This window comes from Empidonax traillii, unplaced genomic scaffold, assembly GCF_003031625.1.
Source record: "Empidonax traillii isolate 1590-97213 ecotype Southwest subspecies unplaced genomic scaffold, ASM303162v1 scaffold528:size513120, whole genome shotgun sequence".
Classification (NCBI taxonomy): Eukaryota; Metazoa; Chordata; class Aves; order Passeriformes; family Tyrannidae; genus Empidonax; species Empidonax traillii.
The window spans coordinates 342,370-368,963 of NW_020955721.1; the positions used below are offsets into that span (position 1 = coordinate 342,370).

Genomic DNA, 26,594 nt, shown 5'->3' on the forward strand with positions numbered 1-26,594 from the left:
ATAACTTGGAAAATACTGGAGCTAGTCTGTGCTAGGGAGCACCTGCTGAGCCTGGACAATCAGTATGCTGAGTCTGAGCAGGTGTCACAGACAATCCTCATGTTGGGAGCCCTGAACAACCACTGCTAACCCTGAGAGTACCTGAAAAATCCACCAAAGTGCATCAGAGACTCTGCATGCATAGGAACGGGGAAGGCAGATAAGTCTGACTTGAGCAAACTACTAGAAGAAGTGAGGAGAGAATATGGTAAGAGAAAAGGCAGGGGTGAGGGAGGACTGAGGAAGAACCAGGATAAGGAAGGCAGGGTATTTCAAGCAGAGTAGGAATAAGTGATGCAGAGGGAGTGACAGGAGCTGTTAATCAGGAGGATGAACTGAACAGCTTTTCTAAAAGCCCAGAAGCCCTTGGGAAGCCAGGTAGGAGCCCTGACAAATTTTAGTCTACTTAACAGAAAAGTGAGATTATTCTCTGGTTTTGTAGGAAGACCTGATATCTGCACTTGGAGACAATCTTCACATCTAAGCAAACAAGAAGGCAGAGAAGGTACCAGCACTACAAGCCTTTCTCACCAAGACAGGAAGAAGTGGTTCCCTCAGCCTTATTTAAGGAAGCGGAGAAGCCAAGAGATTTAAGAAGGAAGAGAAGTTCAATGTTGACTGTGTAAAGGGAAAAGATGGGAGAAGGACACAGAAATAGGGAGGGTCTGGCAAAAAATGGCACTCTGTAAAAGCTACTCTGTGACTGGGAAATCATTGCTGGAAATTCGGATCTGCGAGCTGCAGCCCAAAGGCATCCAGAGATGGAGCTGGTAAAGAGGAAGGGAGCATGTCTCATGAAGAGCAGTAGAAAATAAAGCAACAATCAGAAAGGAAGCTAAGGAACAAGGCTTGCAGAAGGCCAGGGCAGCTTTCCAAGCAGGAGCAATGGCCCAAAAGAAGAGAAAGTTCCAGAGACCTGAGATTTGGCTCAGAAAATGAAGCTAAGATACTCAGTTAAAAAAAAACCATTCCATGGTCAAAAACAATACAACAGTGGCTAAACTGGGGGCTGGAAGGAGGAAACATGAAATAACAGCACCTAGTTTGTCCTTAACACCAGGATAAACACACCCATGGTGTGTTGGCAGGAGGAGTGTCCACGTGCTGTGGTTCTAGAAGGGTCACAGAACCACAGAAAGGATAAGACTGGAAGGGACCATTGCATGTCATCTATTCCAACCCCCCAGTTCAGGCAGGGTTCCCCATCACGTGTTACTCTAGAACTGCATACAGACTGCTTTTGAATATACCCAGGGGAGGAGATTCCCAGGCTGAAGGCCTGAGGAAGTGCTGCTAGCCCCCTCAGGTCCTGCAGTGGAGCTCAAAAAAGGTACATGGTACAAAAATGACACCTCTGCTCTTTGCAAAGGTGAGCACTGACACTCACACAGAACCGTCAAGCACTAAAAGCAAACTGCCCTCGGAGTAACTGCAAATGTGCTTTGCTTAACATCTACCATAAAAAAATGAAACACAAGAAAACAACTTACCAAGCAAAAGAAAGCATTTAGAATTTTGGAAAGCTTTCAGTCTGCACAGAATTTCATCCCTTGTACCACAAAGAACAGCGAACACTTTTTTAGTCACTGACAATTAGTCTGACATGTCCTCAGAGCCACAAAGCTTTCGTCTCAAAGTCTGATCTCCTTTTGCTGTAATGTGACATATTTATTTTCAACTGTGTGTAACAGAAAAAGTAAACAAAAAAATTTACACAGAATAACATTAATTGGAAAGATGTTAAAATAAAATACTACCAAAATAGTTTAATATTCTGAAGGAGAGAAAAGTTTATCACTATAAATCAAAAATACCTTGACAAAATTGTTTTCTTTTAGAAGTAAGAAGAAAATTGGAACTAGGCCCAGCTCCTACAGGGAGAGAACTTTCTTGAAGCAAAATTCATATCCAGTCAGCACAGGGCTTTCCTGATTAGGCTCAGCAGGATTAAACATGATATTAACTAAAGAATCACAAAAATACTTGTTTCAGCACAGGCAGCCGTAAGACACAAGACTGAGCAGAACAGAACAGAAGTAACTTCTGTCCCTGGGACAATGGTTGGCAGAAAGGAACTTTCTGTAGTTTATGTGAAATTTTCTCTACACGGACACACATTCATGATAGTATGTAAAACTTTCACTTTGGGGAAAAACAGTTTCTCCCTTTGGCTTAAAAACCTGATCCAAACTCTTCTAGGGGGTAAGACTCTGGCTCTTGACTGCATTTATGCCTGTTTAATTTGGGTACAAATTTTACTGGTTGAGCACTCATTTTGACCCTACATGTTTTATTTCAGAGACTTGGAAGTTGTTTTCATTAATAATTTTCTTTTTCCAGAGATCATAACTTCTTCTACTGACAAGCAGATGTTAAGTGTGTCCTCTTACTTATCTAGCTTTGCAGGATCTGTAGTTTCAAAGTCCCTTCCAAGTGCAAATAATGACTGCTATTACTGAGGAAGTTTGCTAAAATACCAGGGATCTATCCAGAATATTTGGGGCCACTCATTTTTATTATATGCATGGTCTATATGCGGGAATTTTTAGAGCATTAGGTGATGTGCTTTATTATTAACAGCCAGGTTTGAAGCCTGAAGATGATACACTATTTTCTCTCATAAATAAATCTTGGCTAAAATCTTAGCATTGCCTTAAAATTGGTTCCTTCCTAACTTTCTGGAAAGCACTTTCGTTTTTATCTTAAAAGTGCAACCAACAACAAAATGCAAATAATGACAATTCTCCAGTTTTTGGCAACCAAAAAGCATGAAAGAAGTCCCATTTCGAGTGAAAACATAAAAGAATTAACGGAAAATGCTGGAAAAAAAAATGACTAGCAAGAAGGAACTAAAAAAAAAAAAATTCCTTTAGTTCAAAACCCACCAAGATTTTATTAAAAAATTCAAGGTCTCCATTTTCAACACAGGATGTGTTTATCTAGTGTTGCTTGCCACACTTACTAGTGAATGCTTTACCACTGTGAAAATTTATTTAAACAAAAATGAGTTTCAATGAGAAAGCTGTGATTATGTGCTTATTTTTACAAGTACTCTATTTCCATTATAATAGGGTAGTTTTATTCTTGCTACAGATCTATGGATTTTAATAGAGCTACTTCTAAAACCGATTCAAGTTCATAATTCGTGTTGTGCAGAAAACCATGAGACTAGGTTCTGTATATTTTTGTGAGGTAATTAAGTGGCCTGATTTCCATTAATAAAGGAAGTGCCCTAGTTCCCATTAGCACCATTGAAGCTGTTCATTAAGATGTCTAAAGTTAGTGAGTTCTTAAATCTTGGCCCATAGTCTTTGAAGAAAACACAGAGCCAAAGCCAAGGAGATGTTCCGTGGAAATTTAAAATGCACAGTGATGCCCTAATTCTCCACTGCTGCATGTCTTCTGTGGTTATGTACAGCTGGGTACCGTCCTCATAAAATATTGCCAGGCAAGAATTTTGCACATGTGTAGAAAATCAGGACCTGACTTTTTCGGAACATATATGCTGAGTATCAGGCAAAATGCTGTCATTACCAGGACCCTTCACACAATGATTTTAAACTGTTAGCAGGCAATTAGTATTTCCATTTTATGGATAGGGGCCTAAAATAAAGGGACAAAGCAAGCCGGGCGAGATGGAAATGCCTAGGAAAATTAACCGAGTTAATTTTTAGAGTGGATTAGTTAAACCACAAACAATTCTATATAGACATCCATTCAAAACCAAAGCTGCTTTTATTCTACTCAGTGTTATTTTATTCTGAAAGTGAATTAATTGAAATCAAATTGCAGCCAGTTCTGTCATGAATAAGAGCATGCAAATCGAAGTTCAATACAGTTCACAGACACTTTTAATTTACACCTTTTGTTAATTTAATTAATTGTCTTGAGTGCCTGAGCTCACATAGGAAGCGTGCCAAGGTGCAAAGAGTTAAGGATGAGACTCTCAGCTGCAGGGTTTGGCCTGTCCAGCAGCCCTTCCTTGGGGTGCTGTTTCATCACCCTTGTTATCACCAGAAAGTGGGAGCCAGAGGAGGTATTTTTGTCTTTCTGTATCACCTACGATGTAGTGACAGCTCTCAGGGAGAGCACTGCATGCATTGAATGGGAGGACTGGACAAACATGCAACACCTATTGACTAGGGGCCAGGAGGAAGCACTCGACCCAGGAGGGTGCATCCATTGACCTCTGTAAGCACCGAAAGCAGAGAAGTAGTGTGACACATTACACGGGATGCAGAGTTATGTTTTCAGTGCTCAGTCTAAAAACCAGATAGATGACTTCACTACTTGACCAAGATCAGATTTGTGGAGGTGTAGCTCAACGATAAACATTAAAAGTTGTTACTGAGAAAAGTCTATAAACACCCATCGCGTCTTCCTTCCTACTTTTTTAAAATCATCTCCAGCTTGAAATGTTAGTTTATTATATCATGTCTTTGTGCATTTTTTACCCTTCCCAAAACTGAAGTAAGCTGAAGTGATCTACTGGAGCAATTGCATCCATCTGAGGGCATTGGAGTTTTATCAGTATCTATGAGGTTATTGTACTACTGCACTAATCACCTGTGGATCAGCCCCTGTGTAACCCACTGGCAAGAATCCGACAACCCAGCTAATAGTCAATTACTCTTCCACGAGGCAAACATGCGAGGAATGCTATGCATCCACTTCCACCCGTGTGCAGCCACTGTCTAAGCAAAGCCACACATTTTAAAGTGTCTTCACCTTTTCTGAGCATTATTTCCTTCAGCTTCATAACACATGGTTTCCTCAGTTGTCTGGTCTCACTTCAGTCTGTCCATCCCATCTCGGTATGAATGTGGCCAGAAATCATGTTAACCTTCTATTTACAATCACACCAGAGAAAAGAAAAAATCAAGAGGATTTTTCTCTTGTTTTCCTGGCAGTTAATGATGAGTCCAACAAACAAACAAAAATACAGTGTCGCCGTTTTTAGTCTATGAACTCGAATTGTCTATCTCGACTGTTCTTAAGAGCTTCCAAATATGAGAAGGTAACTTAAAAGTAATAGAAGTTATCCCTAAGAGGCTGTTTACTGAGTGAAGGAAATGGGATAGAAACGTTTGTTTAGAGCGAGAGAGGGTAAAGCATAAAAACAAAACAAAACAAAACCGCTCTAAGACCTAAAGTCTGAGTGTCTTCCGTGTCCAGTAAAGAAGCTCGGGACAATCTTGAGCCCCTTTGAAGAGAGCTGCTCAGCAAAACTTCAGCTCCTTCAGGAGGCCGCACACATTTTTAAAACAGTCCCAACTATTTAATCTTAAATGGCTCACAGCAACGTGTAAAAGGGGTAATCCTGAAACCTCGGGGAAAAGGAAGTTTCATTTTCGGGGACGGAGCAGGCGAGAATCGCTTCTCTGCGGGAGCCGGCTCTATACATGTATCGCGAATATCCTGCTTTGCTTATTTTGCTAGCCAGTTCTGGAAGCGCCCCCAAAGCTCAGCCCCTGGCGAGGGCATCGGTCCCACCGCGCCTCGGAGGGCCCACGGGGGCGCGTCTCACCGCCGCCTCCAGGCCCCGCAGCCACACCGAGCACCAAGTTTTCCAAGAGGAAAAACAAACAAACAAACCAAAACAAAACAAAAAAAAAAAGGGGGGGGGGGGGCACAAAACCCAAACCCCAAAAAGCCAAACCAACCACAAGAAACCAAACCCGAGGGAGGGAGAGGGAGCTGCCTGACCTCCTCCCGCCGTCCCCCGGCCGGAACAAGAGCCCTGCGGGCCGAGGAGCCTCCTCGGAGCCGCTGCCCACCCGCCGGCTGGGGCTGCCTCTCCCGGGGAAAAGTTGCTCGCGATGCGAGGGTCGCCACCCGGCTCTCCCTGCCTGCGGTGGGTGAAGGAGGGGGCTGTCCCGAGGCCTCCACGCGGGAGGAAGGCGGCAAGTCTGCCCGGTTTTTCCCTTTGGAGGAAAAAGCACCGGGGAATAGGGAAAAATGCATTTTTCTGAGCTTCAAATGCGTGGCTGTCACCGATGAATGCTGCTAGCAGAGCGGGCAGTCCCGCCGCAGCAAGTGCTATGCAGGGACACGCGAGCCACACACCCGGGGCCAAAGCAAAACAAGAGGCTTCGTCCCACGACAGCAGCTCCCCAAGCGCGGAGAGCCCGCAGCAGCCCCTGCCCCACCCGTGGGTGCTGGTGCTGTCCCGGGGGGCCGTGGGGTCCCCACGGAGCCCTTGTCTGCTGCAGAGCACCTGCCGCGAGGGGTAAGCCCGCGACCTGGAGGGGGTCTGCCCTCCTCGCTGCGTCCTGGGAAAGTCCCAGGGAGCAGGTAAACCTCTTAAAAAAAAAAAAAATCTGGGGAAAATGAAAACAGGAGCTTGCCGGAGGAGGGACTTCAGCGAGGCTGCCAGGAGGATTTAGTAGCCGGATCCGCGACAAACAACGCTGACATAAACTGTACTCGGGGAGGTAACCGTAAGATAGCTCAGGTTTCTGTAGAACAGCACGCGGGACTCGTGCCCCAGGGGAAAAAAATTATACCATTAAGCAGCGGGAGCTATTTCCAGAGTGAGCAGAAATTCAGCAGAAAAATCCAGCGGCACCGACGCGTGACATTAAAGACTTCTGTGCAAAACCCCGAGACAGCTCAGAGACGCACCAACTTCCTCGGGTGATTCGCGTGCTTTAGCGGGGATTCAGACACCCACCCTCGAGCCTGTGGCCCCGTGTTTATAGGCGCCTCTCGAGCAGCTGCAGCCCAGGCGGGGTAACAAGGATTGTAACTCAGACCTAGCAATCCTCGCCCCACTCTGAAAGGCGATGTCTGCAGCCGGGCAGCGTCTCACGGCCTCTCCCGGGGCCCCGAGCATAAGGGGCCCGGCCGGCGGCAGGAGCGGGCCCGGCTCTGGCAGGTCTCCCGTGTCGTCACAGCACAAACAGCGAAGGGAACTTTAGTATGGTTTTTTGTTTATTTGGATATTTTAACAAATATTATAGAAAATCCCCTATCGAACAGTAAAACTGCTGAGCCTAATCCCAGATTTCTAAAGCGTTTGTGCTTCAAATTGCAGCCTGGCGCTTCAGGCTGCTCCTGCTAGTCCACTTTCCCGAAAGGTCCCGGGACTTTTGGGGGTTGTTTGTTCGTGGGGTTTTTTGTTTGTTTGTTTGGGGGGTTTTTGTTTGCTTCTTTGGTTTTGCTTGTTTGGTTTTTGTTGGGGTGGGTTTTTTTGTTGTTGGTGTTGTTGTTGTTTTTTTTTTTTTTTTGTTGAGACCCCATCAAAGGGGCCATTGTGGGGAGTGCGTCCCAAGTTCCCGGGAGCTGTCTTCACCATTCCCGCGGGCGCTCGGTTCTGTTGTGTCTGAGCAGCCGCGGAGCTTTTAGTAACTCTGCAAACGCGGGCATGAAAAGGATGTCCCGGTAGGGCAATGAGGCATGAAATCCCGCTGTTCCTTTACATAGTAGCAACATCCACATGAAAGGGCAAACACCCGACGTGCCACCAAATATAATTGCAGAGATGGCGGATGTTGGCGTAAAAAAGAGCTGGCGCCGGTTTCTCTTTTGTCACGGCCCTTTCCCGCACGCACACCCGCGAACGAACCAAACCACCTGCACCTTCCGTGGGATTTAATTGAGTGGAAAACTGAGTGATTGGCACTGTTGACTGCTAAATATAAGGCAGCTGGGGCAAACTCAACCCGCGAGTAGAAGCGGTTTCGACTCCGCGCTCTTTCAGGCCTGCCGAGATTGCAGCTTGTCCCGAAAGGAGAGCCGAAGCCATTGGCGCCCTCAAACCCTTCTTTCCTCCCTCCCCGACCCGCCGATCCTCTCTCCCTCGGGACATAGCAACATCGTGCTGTCGCCGCCTGGAAACCCGGCGCCACGGTGAGGGTCGCGGCTCCACGGCGGCCCGAAGGGGAGACGACCCCTCGCCACTTTTATCATTTTGCGGCGATGCCGCTAATTGCTTCCCGCGTCTCTCTCCGGCAGGTGCTGCCGCAGCGCTCCCCGGAGCCCGGGACGGGCAGCCGCAGCCTTGGGCGGCCAGGCGGGGCGGCGAGAGGGCTGCCCCCTGCCCCGACTCGCTGCCGGGTAGGGGTAGGGCCAGGGCCAGGGCCAGGGGCAGCCCCCTCGCCGCCTCGTCTGGCCGAGAGTCCGCGAGTTCTCAGGGCTACTGGACGACTGCGGCTCCGTGTGCCCCAAAAGCCGGGATAACGCGTCGGTGTCCGAGGTGGTGCCGTATCTTCCCCGCCCCGGTCCCTCTCGGCCAGCGTCCTGGCAGCAGGGGTGGGAGAAAAATGTTCCCAGGAAGGTGGCAAAGGGGACGGAGGGGGGAACGGGCAGAGGGATGGGCACGAAAGTCGAAAGATTAAATTTCTGCGGAGAACATACCACTCCGAATGTGTATTGTCAGGAGCCCGGAATTTGAAAACACAAACAAACGGGGTGGGGAAATCCCAAACAAAAGCAAAATAAAACCCGCTTGCTACAGATCCTCGGGTAAGCGAGGCGCTAAACTTCCTCCAAGTCGTTCCCAGAAGGGATTATCGCCGCGCTTGGCTCCCGGCCCTGCAAGCGCCCGCTACCCCCTCGGCGCACCCGTGGAGCCCAGCGGGACGGGGCGCCCAGGGCCGCTCGCCCGGACGGGCGAGATTTATACCTTTGCCGGGATTGAAAACTCTCCAACCCGAGCTCGTGTGCCCGCTAAGACAACCCACAGCACCCCAAGAGAGGCGGTGAGAGCTGCTCGCCACCGTCTGCGGCTCTGGAGTACGGGATGGGGGGGGCTGATCCGGCTCCTATCTTAGGGGTCAGGGGGAGCAAGGTCTTCCCAAATGCCTGGTGAGACACGGACAGCGGGACCGCCTCCTGCCTCCCCCTCCCTCCACCGGCGATATGGGAGGGCTGGGAGCCTGATGGCGCTTCTTTCCCTTGGAGGGAGAGCTCTGAGGATGCCCGGGGCCCCGCGCCGCCCCTTCCCGGCCCTGTGCCGGTGGCATCTCCGCGGCTCCGCTCCCCGCCTGCCGCGATCCGAGGGCGGCCAGGCCCCCGCTGGGCGACCGCTCGCTCCCCCGCACGGCTCCGCGCCCCGGCGGTGGGCGGCCCCCTCCCGTCACCCTCGGCAGGGCGGGCCTTGCCGGGGGCGGGCTGTCGGGCTTCAGGCTGTGCCGCGGCGTGGGAAAGCTCCTCAGAGAGGGTTTGGTGTGCTGGCGGTGCGGTCCTGTGCTTGAGCCTCCCCCCCGCCCCAGGATTTATTTATCTCTGCTCCCGCCCCGGCTAGAAGCTGCGCCGCGCCCTGTGCTCACGATGAAGCGACCTTGCGAGGAAACTACCTCAGACAGCGATATGGACGAGACTATAGACGTGGGGAGTGAGAACAACTACTCGGGGTAAGTGGGGCATCCCCGGGGCCGCCGTCTCTGCCGGTAGCAGGGGCCGGGGTGCGCCCCGGGATGGGGCAGGGCAGGCGGGACTCCAGACCGCCCCGTCGTGGGGAGGGGGTGGCCCCCTGAGGGCAGAGCGGGGTGCTGTTGTGTCCCTCCCGGTCAGCTGGCACCTCGTTCTTAGCCCACCTAAAATTAGCCTCGCGGTCCGACTGCCCGAGCCTCGAAATTACGTGGAGCACTCAAGTAGCTTGTGAGCCACTGGGCTGCCGTTCATTAGCTCCGCTTACTTTGCCATTTTCAGTCAGATCTTTCCCGAAATCGGTCCTGAGCAGGCCGAACAACCTAAGGGGATCGGCGCCAGTGAGAAAGTAAGTAAGCAGGGATCCCCAGCAGCTGAACTTCAGCAAACCCGCCGTGCGAGCCGAGGGCGAGCAGTGGTGTTTGCCCAGGCAGGGCCGGGCTGTGCTAGATGCGGGCACGGTGAGGGGCTTTGGGGCTGGTCCTGCCAGTTTAGAGGCTCATGTACCGGACCTCTGTCTCATCCGCATCAGTGGCCAAATGAGTACTAAAGGCTAGTGGATTTTTTTCACTCGCTTATGATAAAGTTAAAGCCTTTTCGTACTCGTGGGTAATATAGGCTTGAAAGTGGATTTTAAATTCTGCTCCTGATGCCGAAAGATGCAAAAGACCCGGGTTGGGCAACTGGCATCGTACTTGAGCATCTGTTGACTCACATAGCAATGGGCAGGAACGTCAAAGCCCAGCAGGCCTGGCAGAGGTTGTCTCATAGTGTACATGCACTTACCACTTCTGTTGGCATATAGAGATGGTTCACGTGGGTTTGGGCTCGGTTCTTCAGCCTGTACAGGCTGTATATGCAAAGGGCTTGTCTCCAGAAATTGTCTCCAGGAACGGACTTTATTTCCAACAGAATGTTCTGCAATTCAAAATATATGCTGGGGCTGTCAAAACTGAAATACCTCTCTCTTTAAAAATACTGTGCAATGGAAGGCGTGTTTTCTAGGCACTGAAAATGGCATGAGAGGGACTGCACACGTAATATGGTGACCTAAGGTGTCTTCAAAGAGTGTCGACAAGTTTTGCAACACCTGACATACTTTTATTGTTCCACAGGCAAAGTAATAGTTCTGTCATTCGATCAAATTCTCCAACAACGACATCTCAGATCATGGCCAGAAAGAAAAGAAGAGGGGTATGTTGCATTTAATTATTTTCATGTCTGACAATTTGCATGTGTGCTGTGCTTTTTTCCTCCAACGATTTTTATAAACTTAATGTGTTTTGTTTTTTTTGGGAATAGATTATAGAGAAAAGGCGCCGTGATCGTATAAATAACAGTTTATCAGAGCTGAGGCGGCTTGTGCCAACTGCTTTTGAAAAACAAGTAAGCCCTTTTTTTTTTTTTTTTTTTTAAATTCTGTATCTCATCTGGCAATGTTAGTTCTCTTGTAAATCTCATTAAAATAATACTGTATGTGTCCTGATCTGGCACAAAGCAGGCATTTCAATAAAATGCTTTGTTGTGGCAAAAGTATTAGAAACATAATTCATTATAAGGCTGAAAAACATTTCCATTCTTTGGCTTGTTTTTCCCTTAAGGGTAACTGTGTTCATGTTGCCTCTGTTCTTGCAATGAATTCCAGTAGTGGCTTTGTTGAAAATGTGCATTACTCCATATTTTTTAAAAAACTACACAAACACAGCACAACTCTCCCAAACCTGTATGTAAATTATCCTTCTGTCTAAATCTTTAAATATAATCTCCTTTGCCCCTACTTTAAGAAACCTTTATTTTTAAATCTTGTCATTGCAAACTAATCAGTCCAGTTTCCTTAGAAGGGAACAGACAGTCTGGATTATTCACATTTTAAAATAACTCTTTAGAACCGGTGCATGAGGAGGTGGAATAGGCCCATGTTTTGTGGGCTAGTGAAGTCAGTGATATTCGGACTTTCAGTGAGAAAGTATTGAGCAGGAAAACTGGAAGGATCCAGCTAACTTTGGCTCAGTTCCTTGGTCATGAAATTTCAGACAAAAAACTTAGAATACAATCTGTTCTTCTAAAAAAAGGTTTTTTGTTTTTGCCAATCAAATTAATTTTTTTTCAATATCTTGATTTTTATTTTTTGGGCTTTGATTCAATATTTAGCCTTGTTCCTGTTTTTCTGGATGTGTCTGAAGATCTATGGATGTGTGCAATTGACACTGTATTTTAATAAAAAAGGAAACATCTGAAAATAAATAACCTGACTTCCTTGTAATAGTAAAATTATAAAAAAAACCCAGAAAATGAAATCTGAGAGATAGATTGGGAAGTGCTGAACGCCAGTGGTAACTACGTGGCAAACACTGCACCGTATTAAGGCTGTTCCATCCCTGGCCTGAACAAAAGCTGGCTAACACTGAATTTAAGTATTGGTGAGAGCATCACTTGTATCACCTGCAATATGATTTTAGTAACTGGTAGTTGTCACTGTACCCTTGCATTGGTACTGGCAAAACGGCGACAGAGATATTTTCAGCTAGATAAACAGGGGCAAGAGACAACAGTTGCTTGTCCCATTTTATTGTTTATTTCTTGAAAACCACAAACATTATAAAACAAGTCCTACAAGAGGCTCTGGAAATTACCCAGCACCATGCAGTTTTTAGCTATTAGTCACTCTCGCTGAGACAGCTTGTACTGTGTCTATGGAAAAGATGAAGTCTGAGAAAACTACAGGATGTAGTTACATGTAAAATGGGGAATTCTGACCAAAAATTCACACGCACACCAACCTTTGTACGAGCAAAGCGTTGAAAGCAATAAGCGGATTGAAAAAAATGTACTGGCGTAAAAATGAGCACGCGCTGTGTTTGGATCAGAAAGTCCCACCATTTTTCTGCAATATGCCAAGGACAAAGTCATCAGTCCTTTTCCAGCTCCTTGACATTCAGCTCACTGGAGTTTCCAAGTTGGAGGTTTAGTTTCGCTTCCGCTCCCTTCCCTTCCCAAATCACAGCACCGCTCTCGAGACCATAGCAGAGATGGGCGCTGTGGACGAGGGTGTAAGCCTTGCCTAACTCGCACACGTGCCAGCTGGGTGAAGCCAGCTGAGACTGTGAGGTGGCCCAGATGATAACTAAGAGAAAGAAATTTACTTGCAGGATGGGATGCACCGATATCTGCAGCTTGTTTTAGCTGATGCCAAGGGATGATCTCTTCCCCGGAAATAACATTTGTGTTGTCTGGGAACGCTCCATATATTGAAGGGAATACTACCAGGCAAAATAGTTTTATTTATATATTAATACTACCTTTTGAATTGTATTTTGTACTTTTTTAGTAACTGTTGTAGCTCTGTGAACCACCTCCAGTGTCAGAAAAGATTTTTATTGACAGAGCAGCTACGCCCATGCTTTTTCATGGTACTTAGTCCTTACAACTAGGCCTCTCAGTAACTTAAAATACTGTGGACTGTGCAGCTGTTTTTTCAGTTGAGAATGAGAATTAAATTTTCAGCAACCAAATAACGTGCTGAAAAAGAACAGGAGATTAAGAGAGGGATAGTACTGGGTGTGTGTCCGCAGGGACATCTACCGGTAATAGCACAGAAAGTAATGTTGCAGCAGGATCTTCATCGATGATCATACAGACCCGTCTTGTCAGCTCTCCATTTGTGTTTGTCATTAAAAAGAAGTCCAGGAAGTTACATATTTGTCTCATTTCATAAAGATGTCATCCTACACTACCTTTAAGGCCAGAGCTACACTGAGCTATAGCCCTAATAAAGCAAAATTCTGCTGCTACTTATGTCACTGGATAGGAGATGGCATTAGTCCTTAGACAAAGTCTGGGAAGCAGATGCTCACAAAAGAATTAAGCTGAAAATGTCCTAATGATAGGGGAAATTGAAACCATAAGGCTGAGCTCAGTGGAAAGTATATCAAATTAAAGTTTCTAGTACCCGTAAGCCTTTATTTATACGTTTCTCTTATCTCAAAGGGATCTGCCAAATTAGAAAAAGCGGAAATACTGCAAATGACAGTGGATCATCTGAAGATGCTGCAGGCGACAGGAGGTAAAGGTAAGGAGCCAATGATTTCTTTTCTAATATTTGGGGAAATCTCAGTAAAAACAACAAAAAAAGTGCTTTGAGGAGCTGTGATAGGCGTTTCCAGATTAAAGGAGTGGAAATCAATGCTAATGGCAGGATTGAACTCGTGGGAAAGAACTACTGGGACAAAAGAAGCACTTGACCCTGGGCTTGTGTTTGCTTTCATAACACTGTGGGAGTAAAGGCTTCATTCACAGGCAGCCCAGTCAGAGATTTGTTTGGGGTTTCCAAAGAGCACTGAAATCTGCACAGGGAGACAAAACAAATACACAAACACCAAACATAAACAGAAGGTTTGTGGCAACAATTGTATAGCACAAAACCGATGCTAAACCTCATTATCCAGCAGCTATACCGAAGGAAGTGGATGGAGAGGAACTTTATTTTTAAAATATTTTCTTTGTTCAGGACAGACTTTTCAGTGCCGGGTTAGACCAACTCATTCACCAGAACAAAACCCAGTCTTGCTCTATATAGCTAAAGGTGTCTGATGAAGCAGACAGACAGGAGGCTAGCCATGCTCTCTGCGCTCATATTTCTATGCTACATTTGTGTGTCAGAGGCCTGGGCAGCTCCCTGTTAATGGGCGCTGGTGTGACACAGTGGCTGCACTGGCTGACCCGCTAGATCAGCCGGCTGCTGAGAGTCGAGCGTACCTTGCTTGTGCAAGCTGACAGTCCCGAGGCTGGAGGCCAGATGATTTCAGCCACCCACGAGGTGTTCTGTGCAGTCATGATTTTGGAACTTATTTGGAGCGAAAAACTTGCTGGCATCCTGTAAGCACGGCCCCACGTCCCATGCCATCAACTGTGATCATTGTTCAAATTGTGGTAATGGAAACCAGCTGATTCTTCATTCACCCTCTATGCCATATAGGTAAAAGCTAGAAAAGAAGCTGCTGCTCTCTCTTTCTTTTTTTTTTATTTTTTTTTTATTTTTTTTTTTTATTTTTTTATTAAAGTTTTTAGTGCATGATTGAATTACTACTTCTCTCGGTACCTTGCAGCAATTATAAAACTTAGCTTAGAACCAGTGCATGCCTAACAACAGATGGCTATAGGAAAGCATGTTGAAGGCTGGTGGTCTATTAGTTGTGAAAATTAACACCAAGCTGATATACTTTTTTTTACATGTTAAGGAGTTTCTTCTAGGAGTCTGTTTAAGCTTAAACTTTATGGGTGACTCGTTCAGTAAGAGATAAAAGGAATATTATTGCCCATCAGGTAACAGACATGCCTCTTGATTCCTCAGAAAATGCGCAAAATTAGAAAAAAAGAAATTAACGTATATATCTAGAAATCCTTGAGGAAAACACTATTAAGTTGGTAAATCTACACATTTGAAAGTTACGAAACACCAGAATTGATCACGCTTGTGCAATCTGGACTTGGATCCTGTGTGTATGTGCGTAAAGGTGCCGTCTCTAATTGCGTGGTAGCGCTCCACAAGCTCTGTCTCACTCAGTGCACAGAGCAAACAGCGCTCGTCTGCTCAGGGAAGTGGTGGCTGCTTCACTTCATCCTCCCCATGCGACGTGTGGCTCAGTTATCCCAGCCTGACCCCCGCTTCACATGGCACATTGTTCCTCTGAGGAGCCGCAGCAGCTCCCACCCCTCCAATGTCTGCAACAACAGCAGGAGGGCCAGGAGGTGAACCCAGTCAGAGGCCTAATTTAATAGGAAGCTTCCTTCCCCTGCTTCCCCGCCCAAAAAAAAAAGTATGTGGGGGATTTTTTTATAACTGGGTCAATTGGCCCAGCTAGTGAGGGTGGGAGCCGTGGGACAGAGAGAGGTGTTGGCAGAGGCCCAGCCTCCGTCTGCTGCTAGACAAGCTGGATGTTGTTAGCAGTCCCAGGTTCTGCGATCTGGTCTCTTCCTTGGTCAGCCACTAATGCTATGCCTCCTCTGCCCAGGCTAACTCTGGCACACCTGAGGCAGTGCAGGGAAGGATGAAGCATTGCGGTGTGGGGAGAAGTGATGCAGGCTGATTTTTGCAGCTGCCTCTCACACTGTGGTCCACAAATACTACAACTTTATCATCTCCTTCTATCCCAGAGATAAGGGTAATCTCACTGCATGAATTAAGAAACTGTAGGAAAAAGAGATTTGAGAATTCGTACTGGGCAAAGTTTAAGTCTGCTTTCCTACTTACTTAATATTTTACTTTGCAGCTTAAGTAACAGTTTTAAATATAACTTCTTTGGATGTTTTTAAAGTAGATGTTTGTTTTATTCACAAGTGTAGTTATTCCCACTTCATAATTCATCTTGTGAGCAGAAGTTTTTTGTAACAGCAAAAAAGTCAATTTCATCATTTTTCCCATGGACAAAATCAGTTATTGTAAGAATGAGAAATGGGTCCTGATACCCTTATTCTCCCATGCATTGAGGGCTGGGGACAATTTCTCCTCCTCCTCCTCATGCAGAAGGGAGGACACCCAGGATGTGGAATGCATTGGGCTTGACAAGTCAGGACGGTGTCTGCCACTCTCAGCTCACTGAACCTTAGGTGGGCATAGTGGAAGAGAACCTGACGTGGCTTCTGACCCTTCTCTGCTTTTCTGAGCTGCCTGGGTGGGCAGGCAGATGCCTCCGAGGACCTGTACAGACTCCACGTTTCCACCGCCCTGACGCAGGTGCGGGCAGTGGTCTCTTGTTCATGTTGAGTTATTACTTTGGCCTAGGGCCAGGGCTTTTTGCTGACAGTGCAAGCACGCACGGGGAGGAGTGATTTGTCAACAGTGAGTTGCTTGCTGAGACCTCAGTGTGGTTTTATTGCAGATTCACTGCAAATTTAGCTTGAGTGGCTGACACCTGGATCAGCAGCATGGGTTTGTGTAGCTCAAATGACCCGTGCCCTGTGTGCAGCGCGGATGGGTTACCAGGACAGCTGAAGTAAAACCAAGACTTCCCATTTGCTACAAAACAGTGGCATGTATGCGTGTAGGTGGTGGTGGAGGATGTTCTTGGGTTTTGGAAGGAAATGAGGAACAACATTTTTAAGTCCCTGCCAGAGGGGGGAAGCCGGAGAAGGGGCAACCTGGAAAAGATAACCATCAAAACATAGTGGAGCCTGGGAGTCCTAGCTCTCATCTACCCTCTGTTTTTGTGTCTCGGCCACCATAGGAGACTGAAAGGAAGCCAGGGTCACCAGGGCTTTGGGATGGCTCGTCACAGAGCCAGCAGCTCAGAGTCAGAGGGAGCTGGTGATAACCACATCCCCCACATCTCCAGAAGGAAGGACAGAGGGAGGCTGGGAAGCCCTGGCTTGAGCTGAGTGCTCCCAGGACTCCCAGGCTGGCTGACTTGTGGCCAGAGCTGGGAAGTGGTTTTGGCTCTGCATCAGCCCCTCTGAAGCCACTGGAGGTCCTGGAGCCTCCAGCCTGGCTGACTGGCACACCCGAGAAGGTACCCTCCTATCTCACCACTGCTGGCATGCCTGGTCTTTGTTTCTCAGGATTTCACTCAAACTAAGGCATTTCCACAGATCATTTGGTCGCAGTGGACCTAGCAGGAGAAAAGCTTTGAAAAATTAGTGCTTGCTGACAGAAGTCGTTGGCCCCTTATGCTCGCTGATTTGCTGGTCTAGCCAGAGTTTCTTTTGGGTTGAGATGAATAAGATGGCCTGCAGCAAAAGCGCCATTGTGATTTGGCAAGAAGGGGTGTATAGTGGGCAGGGGATTTGGGGCAACATCTACAAATGTGCCCAGGTTAATTCTACAGTGTGGGCACGCGGCAATGGAAACACTCCCTTCTAGCTTGAAAATTTATACAAGTGAAAAAAGCCATCTAAGGAGCTAGCACTTTTCAGAAAGGCAGAGATTATTTCATGACAGAGGACAAGGTATTGCTGCCACGTTCCTCCATAATAAGGGCACTTGATCTTTATATATGGATACACATCACTGTCATGCATACCTAAAAATTTTCATTGAATGCAAGTGGAAAAACACCACGCCAACTTGGGAGTGAATAGGATATTATTTCCCCAATGAGTGTACAAAAATTTTAAAACAAAAACAGGAAAATTGCAAAAACCAGAATAGGTTTTTTTGGTTGAAGAGCTGCAACGTAAACACAAGATTTTATGCTATACCCTTTTAGAAAGAGAGTATCTTTTCACGTGCATTTAATAAGACTTTTGTTTTTTTCAAATGCTTTTTTGTCCTGGGCCTGTGAGGCTCCAGTTGCTGTTTGTAGAAATACCTCATGGGCCATATGACTGTCAGTCTTCCATCTCCAAATTAGCAGTGGCATTACATAAAACGTTTTCTCAGTAAAGCTTTTTATTGTGTGTGTGCAGAGTCATCACAAGATGTTTTTAGTTTGTAGTTAAGTAACACCGTATGTCGTGTTGTCTTAATGACTCTCTGAAGTAGATGGGACCCCAGCAGCAGTTACAACTATCTCACAATGTCAAGAAATAGTTTGAAGCATTAGGATGAATGCCAGTGTAGGGAAGAAAAGGCAGGGTAGTACATGCAAGCTCTCTGATCTCCAGCCTGTTTCTTTGTGTGGATAAGCATCTCATTCACACATACAGGATCAACACTGCATTGCAGCAGCTTGCCGAGGAATTTCAGAAGAGGCATCATGTATCTTTTTAAGTATCTTATGGACTTAGTTCTTTTCATGTGTATATTGTCTGCATAAACAACTGCAGCCTATTGCATTACAGGGATGGTCACAGAGATCATTTACAGACCAGAGAACAAACTTCTCGTATTCCATATCTTAACCCATAAGATAGGGAAATGGGGCAGCTGAGCCAGGACCGGTTGGACTATTTCACCTAATGTCGGCTGGGAAGCCAGCTCCACACTCAACATGTCTTTTGCCCTCCCCTTGCAGGTTATTTTGATGCTCATTCCCTGGCCATGGATTTCATGAGCATCGGCTTCCGAGAGTGCTTGACAGAAGTCGCAAGGTACTTGACTTCGGTGGAAGGTCTCGACACATCTGACCCCCTGCGTGTTAGACTCGTGTCTCACCTGAGCACCTGTGCATCTCAGAGGGAAGCTGCTGCCATGACCTCCTCCATGGCCCACCACCACCACCCCTTGCATCCTCACCACTGGGCAGCTGCCTTTCACCACCTCCCAGCCGCCTTGCTTCAGCCAAATGGACTCCACGCCTCCGATGCCACCCCATGCAGACTCTCCTCGGATGTGCCCCCCCACGGCTCCGCCCTGCTCACGGCCACCTTCGCCCACACCGATGCTGCCCTCAGAGTTCCCTCCGCTGGCAGCATCGCTCCCTGTGTCCCTCCTCTCTCTACCTCCCTCTTGTCCCTCTCGGCTACTGTTCATGCGGCGGCAGCCGCAGCTACAGCTGCTGCCCAGAGCTTCCCCCTCTCCTTCACTGGCACCTTTCCCATGCTTCCCCCCAGCGCGGCTGCCGCTGCCGTGGCTGCGGCAACAGCCATCACCCCTCCACTGGCCGTGTCAGCCACTGCCAGCCCTCAGCAGGCCGGCAGCGGAGGCAGCACTAAACCCTACCGACCCTGGGGGACTGAAGTTGGAGCATTTTAAGTCCCCGCCCTCTCTCCTCCCAGTCCAGCTCCCTCCTCTCCCTCAGCACAAGCACATGTGCTCAACCCACACACACACCCACACCCACGCACGGGCCTCCGGGACTTGGTGTGTCCTTCCCGCTCAGGCTGCCTGGGTGGCCGCCTTCTCCCGAAGGGCTTGAGAGGTGCCGGCAAGCCCACCGAGGAATGGCACAGTTATCTTCCTCACTGGGGTGCCGGAGAGGCCTTGGGGTGACACCTTCTTCTGCTCAGTTTGTCTTGCTGGAGGCACCCTGAAGGAGCAGCAACGGCTTTCATAACGGTGTGACCATATCAGCACGTAGAGGTTTCATGCGAAATACTTAGGAATACATAGACATTAGAACTAATAATTCTCCAGCTATGCATCCTTGTTTGGCAGAGAGTGAGGGATTGCATCTACCAGGTCTACTCAGGCTAGAAAAAGAGTTTGAGTTTCATAAGTGCCTGACATTGAAAAAATAATAAATAAATATATATGTGTGTGTATGTTCTGCTAAAACAAATAACATTGCACAGGTATAGAAATGGTATGGGGGACAGACAAAATTCTGCATTCAGCTTCAAAACTCAGATATCTTTCCAGGGCAGAGCGTGCTCTTGAAGGGGAGAGGGTTTTTTAGCCAAAAGATTGCCCAGGAAGAATGTTCAGTTTGACAGGCCTAGTTGTCACTTCCTTAGTTCACTTTATTTGTACAGACTTGCCAAATTGTGATGTCTAGCATAGCATTGGCAAAAGCAATTATCTTATCAGTGCTGGGATTAATGAACGTTTCAGCGCTGCCTGTGAGCCCTGAGGCACCCATTTTTATGGCTTAAACATGGTGCTAGCTCTATCTGCACAAACAGTGAATTTGTCATGCACCCAGAAGTAACCACCTATTTAAAGTGTGCACACTTGGATACAGTTGATTCATGCCAATACAAGAGACTCAGTGTTGTAAGAGTTCAACTTAACTTATTTAGCTGTATTTGGACATTTACTTCTAGCTGATTCCGTGCAAGATCCTTCTGCTTTTCACTATCAGCTTCTGGGAGAATGATCACTCTGGGTATGAATGAAGTTACGGTAGGGACAATTTATAAATTGGCTATTAACATGCCAACATTGTAATGTGGGTTTGATTCCAAACCAAAATGAATGTATTAATGGGATGTGAGTAAATTATTTTGTCAATACCCAGAAAACTAGTGCTGCATAAAATGGTTTGCTTTCATTTTTTATTACAGTGACTTAAAATAACATAAGTATTTTAATACATCCAGTCAAGAACTAGAGATTTTATGTAAAAAAAAAATAAAAATAAAAATAAAGCACAGCATGTATTATTATGCACTTGATTTCTCTGCTGTGTGGAGAAAGCAATAAGCATTGAGAATGTTAAACATTATGCAAAATGTACTTTAAAATATTTGTTTTAAAAATACTGTACCTACTCGGTCTTTTATGCATTACCTTGTTAACCTTTTTCTATGCAAAAGTCTTTACATATCACTAATTAAATGAAGTCCTTTTTGACTGCGTTTTATGGATGATTTGTTGCAGTTTTTGTTTGTTTTTGAGGAATACTTGTGGTCTCAGATTTTTTCTGCCACTGGTAACAAGCCTGTTGGCTGTTCTTTGCTCTTCTGCTCCCCTTGTTCAGCCAGGAAGCCTGTCTCATACAGCGTGCTCTGGAATAGGCAGGAAAAAGCAGCAGTGAAGCAGCACTGTTTTTCAGGCTTGTAAACTGGTTCTGCATTGACGGTGTGCTTAATGATGCAAACCTGTCTGTCCATCCTGGAGAGCCCCAAAAATGGTTGGGGTTTTCAGGTTCAGCTTTCCTTCAGATCCACACTAAGGGTTTAGAAGGCAAAAAATTTAACTGACATCATTAAATATACAGAATGTGAGGAGGTAGTTTTTAACTCCAGTTTTGATCTTCTAATTTGCCAGTTCTCACTGAGGCAAGGATTTGTTATTGTTTCATCTGAGACCTGCAAAGCCCCTTTATGGAAGGTGTGTAAAGCTCTGTTTAGAGGTATGAGCATGAAGCTGTACGTGTCTGAATGCCCAAGTTACAGCTGACAAGACTGCGGCACAGAAGAAGGGTGATCACCCTGCAGTCAGACAGATACGTCACCTGTCATCAAAAGCCTCAGCAGCCTCAGCTCAGTGGTTCACTCCCTATGTATGATCCCTTTCTCTCGAATGTTAAACCTGGAATGGATCCCTGCCTGAATCAGCTGATCTCCAGCACCTAGGTGAAGGGGGGTTGTGATTCATGTGAACAGCATTCTGTCCCATGGAAAAAATGGACAAAAGAGGGCAAAGAAGCCTTGCAATCCCTGCACTGTAAAACAAGCTTGATATTCTTTGAAGTATTGTATGGAGGGGAATATGACATTTTTCTGATAAAGGACAGTAATGCTGTACTGCTGTACTGCCATTTTTAGCAGCATACAGTTTAGGTACCATTCACTTTCTATGTATGTAATTTCAAGAAAAAAGATGACATTAATGAACTGGTTGGTACATAAAACAGGGTTTACATGAAAAAGAGCAGGTTGCAGCCCTACTTGACTTTAAGATGTTAACTATTCACCTGCCTTCTAAGAGCCTGATAGGAGGTCTCTCATTCATGTAACATTAAAAATTGGCACGCACTGACTTGGTTCCCTCCCATCTAATTGATATGTGCCCAAAAACATTATCATTTGTTTCCCCAAATGCAATATTCTGCCTCACTCTAAATAAAAAGAGGAAAAAAAAGTCAGTTTGAAAAAATATTTCTAAGACACTGATTAGATGAAAGTGTGGTTATTTTAACATCCTGAAACAATACACCACAGATGGATTTGCTGCAGCCTGTTTGTGCTTATCCCATCTTCACTCATAAAACAGGCCAGATCCATGGATGATGAGTTGCTGATGTCTTCTCTATTGCTTGTTGTGTTCTCTTCTGTTCTGTTTTGATTTCTTTTAATTCAATCACCTAGAGAGGCCAGGACACAATGCAGGAGCTCATCCTTCATGCCTGTTTATTCCTAGCCGGGTGGGAATCTCTCTGAGAGTGGATGAAGATTTCAAAGTGAGAAATGAATGGAGAAGTATATTTCACATGTGCTGTTGGAAAGACATCAGAGGGTAATAGCTTCTGATGGCTTTGGTGCTAACAAATGATGGTTGCGCTAACCGGTCAGAGCTGAAGAAGTCTATGCAGTTTATAAAACAGAGCAAGGGAAAGCTGTGTACTTGGCATAACCAAGATCCGAAAGGTAGGACTCGTGGCTTTGCACATGCAACCTTACTTCAGCCCTTTTCTATCTTTATTTATTATGCATTCAGTGATGAATGGACCTGGATGAAGAATAAAGTTTTAAATTTATATAATTTAGGAGATAATCATAGCACATACCACAAGAAGGCAAATCTGGGTGCTTGTTCAACAGTAAGCAGTTGGCTTTGACTGACTTTTCAATTGGTGGGTTTGCAACCTTAAATTCCAGTTTTCAAGAGGATCAAAGGAGGTTATACGATTTCCTAGAATGTTTTTCTTAAGAGGAAAAAACTAAAAACCAATTCTGTCACTCAGCATTAGCAGGCTCGAAACCTTAGCCCTCAGCAATGCAAATAAAAAGCACTTAGGCTGCTGAGAGAAGATTATTACCCTAGAGAGAAGACAGGCAATTGAGAGGCGGTGCTGCCTGTCCTCCCTCTGTTCTGATTGCAAGTGGAGGAAATCCGGCATTAGGTATTGCCCAGAAGAAAAAACAGCTACTGTGCTGAGTGTTGAATGCATATATTCAAAGTAGAATAATCATCTCATGGTTGTGACTACATCTGCCTAAAAAACTGCCAGGAGGTGCCAGTTCATGCTGCTGACTCCTTAGTGAGAGCCTTCAAAATGTTTGCTTGCAGCTATTTTGGAAGATTACACTTTAATCAGGATGTCGTGAGATAAACCTGGGACATGGATATTGGCACATTCTTAGGGCTATTGTAAATGAGGAATTTCTTCTTTACAATAGGAAAAGGTCACAAGCATTTTTTAATCAGAAGATACAACATCAGAAAATCTACTGAAGTGTGGACTGTTACCAGCTTTGTAGTCACCAAGCTCATTAATCATCTGCTTCTGCAGGCACAGATAGCCTGAGATCACACAAATGAGGACCTGGGTGATTGAACAGTCATTCGTAGTTTTGTCCAACGTGGAGAAAAGATGAAGGAATTGGTATAGCTTTGTTTGCAAGCCTCATTTTTGTGAGGTCATTGCATGAGCCTGAGTTAATTTTACTCAGCAGCGAACTTTTTATTTGTGCTCTGTTTCTCTGCTTCATCATTTCACACAGCAAGTACTTGTGTGTTTGGAAGCTGATGTGTAAAAGTCTCAAAGGGATGATTGCAGCAACACACCTCACCATAACCAGAAACGATAAGCACAGGAGCACCAGGCAGGTGCTAGAAATGCCGGGATCTCCACTTGAGGGTAAACTAAACCTTTCCTGATTTATAAATGAAACAATATTTTGAGAGATCTGAAAATATGTGGGATTTTGCTTTGTTTTGGGTTTTTTTCGTGGTAATTGCTACTACTGGAAGTTGTAAAGTGCTATTAATGTGTAAATACAATCACTTAGTCAGCATTTAGTTGCCTAAATATTTGCTATGACCTAAGCTGGGCTCCAACCTCTGGAAGGTGCAGGTCTCCTTTGTGTCCTGTGTCACCTCTGTCTCTGTGCAGGTGCCTGGGAAACCCAAGTTGCTTAAATGGCACTAAATGTGTGTGGCCAGGCAACTGAATTTCTCCCTATCTTCTGTAATCTCCGGAGATGTGATCTAAGTTTTTCGAAGAATCAGACTCCTCACCAGAAGAAACAACAGAACAATATCAAAATCATTTGGCGATAATGTATTGTCATCATCTATCAATCCTTTAAAACTAAGACCACTCGACACTTCATTCAACACTAATTTCAGAAGTTCTCTTAATGGTCTGACTGCAGCAGTGGCAGTGATTATAAGATGATACCAGTATAATTTATTTTAAGGGTTATTTTTCTCCATTCATGATGACAATGCAAAGCTGGGACACATGAATTGGTGTCATACCCTAGATATTGAAATACGAGAATCAAAAGGAAATGAGTATGGGAAATAAAATGAAGTATGTCTGGGTGAATTATTTCCATGGTCTGGAGAGGCAGACTCTTTTTTTTACAGATACAACTGCAAATATTGAATTCAAGCAAAGATAAATGTTTTAGACAACATTTATCTGAAGAGCGCCGTTACTTACTCTACAGTAAAGTCCTTCTGAGGTGTTGACTTAATTTTGCTTTCTGCTCAGTCCATATTTGGCATTTTTCTCTTCTACAAAGGAAAGTCTTCAGAGTGAAAAAGTACCTTGATGCAACACTGAAACTGTGCTTGCTGGGAAATTTTGAATGCTGCTGGTGTCTTCATGTGTGTTACACTGCAAGAGCTCTGCACACAGTGCTCCAGGAAACAGTGTCTCAGTAGAAGATCAATGAAAAGTGTTTTCCTTGTAAAGAATACCCATACATATTACTGTGTGGTAAGTGAAAATCTAACAAATTACTACAATGCCATACAGAAACCTAAGGAGACAAAATTATAATTACTTAAAGGCCTATACTTTTCTCCCCCTTTGTTTTGATTTAACTCAGAATACCGTATTTTTTGTCTATATCCCAGAGAGACAAGTAACATTAATTTTCTTTAGGAGAAGGACTCTCTCGCTCAAGTAGTTTAAAAGAAAAGTTATGCATTCAAGGTACATTTTTGCAATTTGATTAAAAAGACGAGGTATGTTGTGTGTTGATTGTTCACATAGTTTTTAATGTCACTTGCCAGCACAACCCTTGGCTTTAATATAAAAAACCTAAACTAAGGGAACATTGTTTTTCTCCCCACCTCCTCTCCCTTTCTTGCTCTCTAAATGTATTTTGATGGAGGAGAAGGGAATTTCTTTTGCTTGGGTTTTCTGGGGTTTGTTTTCCCTGAAGAGGCACCAGGGTGGCAGTGGGGAATGGAGGCAGGGATGCTGCCTCCTTGGGCAGCAAGAGCATCTCCTGCCCTCTGGGTAGGCAAAGCTGCTTCCTCTCCTTTTCCCTCCCCTGCCCTCTTTTTGGGCAGCCATCCCACCAGGTCTCTCCCTCCCTCCTTTCCCAGCATCAAGGAGATGCAACCTCAGTGAAAGATTCCTGCCAGGGAGCCACCCCAGCAGCAGCTGGTGGCAAGGAACAGCTGCCAGCCTGTGGTTTCATCAGCCTGTCCCAGTCCCCATCGCCACACTTTTTTTCATTTTGTTGATCATAGAAGCTGAAGTGAATGTTTTTTGATAATTATCTCAGACCTTCAGCCACAATCTGCTGTCACTAATGTCTGTTTCCTTCCCCACTCATGTTATCAAGAGTCTGATACCTGCCCAGCTACAATGACTTTGAGCCTTCATTTTATTATTGGATTTAGTAGATAAAAATGCTGCAAACAGGATTCTCAAAACAAAACAAATAAAACCATTTCTTGATACTGCTGAAAACTGACCTTCATAGGCCGTTCTGTCCTCCTTCAAGGTCTGCTAAACTGACAAGCAAGATTCCCATTAGTAAATCACTATTGGATCATTAAACCTTTTTAAGGCAGTGTGTGCCTTACCAAGTGAATGAGGATTACGACACAGCAGTGGCTGCTGCCCACCGACAATCATGGGAACCGACCTCAGTAATAAATCCATTAATTATCTGGCTCACTTTGACCAGTTCTCACGCCAGAGCCGCTCCTTTGATGTGACCGTCAAACCTCAAGGATGCCCAATAGCAGTAGCCACCAACAAAACAAAAGAGAAGTAATAATTCAATACAAATGTGTAAAACCTGCTTGCTCATATGCACAGCTTTTGCAGTGTGGTATTTCTATCCCTGTGGATCAAACTGGAGACCAAAAAAGTGGGAAATAAAGCCCTTTTTTACTGCATATAACCTTTTAAGGGAAGAAGAGCTAGGCATGTTAGGGAGATAGTTTTTAACTATCATTAACATACATGACTTTTTCAGCAAAGGAGAGGGGTTCCCTGTTGCTTTTCAAAATCAGTCTTATAGTTCATCAGTGTGCATTTAGGACTTGTCCTACAGATGGACTAAGGATGTCCTTCTGAGGGATGCAGAGGAACTATTCCTCTTCATTGTGATTATTTGTATAAACAAAATTATTTACACTTTCAAGCCTGCAAGACCAAAGGTTTAGAGAATGCATTCTTATTTGTCTGATTTTTTTAAATTCCGGGAGTCCACCTACTTTTGAGTGTTTAAATACATCAGAAATACAACTGTTAGCCTGCTTCTTGGCCACCCACCTGTAAAGTGGGAATAATGTTACTTAATTCTTGTCCTTGATCTTGTCTAATTAGATTTCAGACTCATCATCATCATCACCTTGTGAGCACCTGAGTTTCTGGCCTTTACCATAGGCCTCTGGTTAACAGAAGATAGTAGCTCTCCTGAAGCCCAGATGCTAGTGAGGGAGATAC

General features: G+C 45.4%; 1 protein-coding gene across 1 annotated transcript; it reads left to right on the forward strand.

Moving 5' to 3' along the window:
* Positions 1–9,167: 9,167 nt before the first annotated feature.
* On the forward strand, positions 9,168–19,259 carry HEY2 (hes related family bHLH transcription factor with YRPW motif 2). Its single transcript, XM_027897101.1, has 5 exons — positions 9,168–9,395; positions 10,527–10,605; positions 10,714–10,797; positions 13,399–13,480; positions 18,360–19,259. The coding sequence occupies exons 1-5, from the start codon at positions 9,313–9,315 to the stop codon at positions 19,037–19,039; spliced, it is 1,008 nt and encodes a 335-aa protein (XP_027752902.1). The 5' UTR covers positions 9,168–9,312; the 3' UTR covers positions 19,040–19,259.
* The last annotated feature ends 7,335 nt before the right edge of the window (positions 19,260–26,594 follow it).

Coding starts and splice junctions, on each gene's coding strand:
- HEY2 (XM_027897101.1), top strand. CDS start 9,313: ATGAAGCGACCTTGCGAGGAAACTACCTCAGACAGCGATATGGACGAG. Junction 10,606..10,713: donor CCAGAAAGAAAAGAAGAGGG/GTATGTTGCATT, acceptor TTTTGGGAATAG/ATTATAGAGAAAAGGCGCCG. Junction 13,481..18,359: donor GCAGGCGACAGGAGGTAAAG/GTAAGGAGCCAA, acceptor CTCCCCTTGCAG/GTTATTTTGATGCTCATTCC.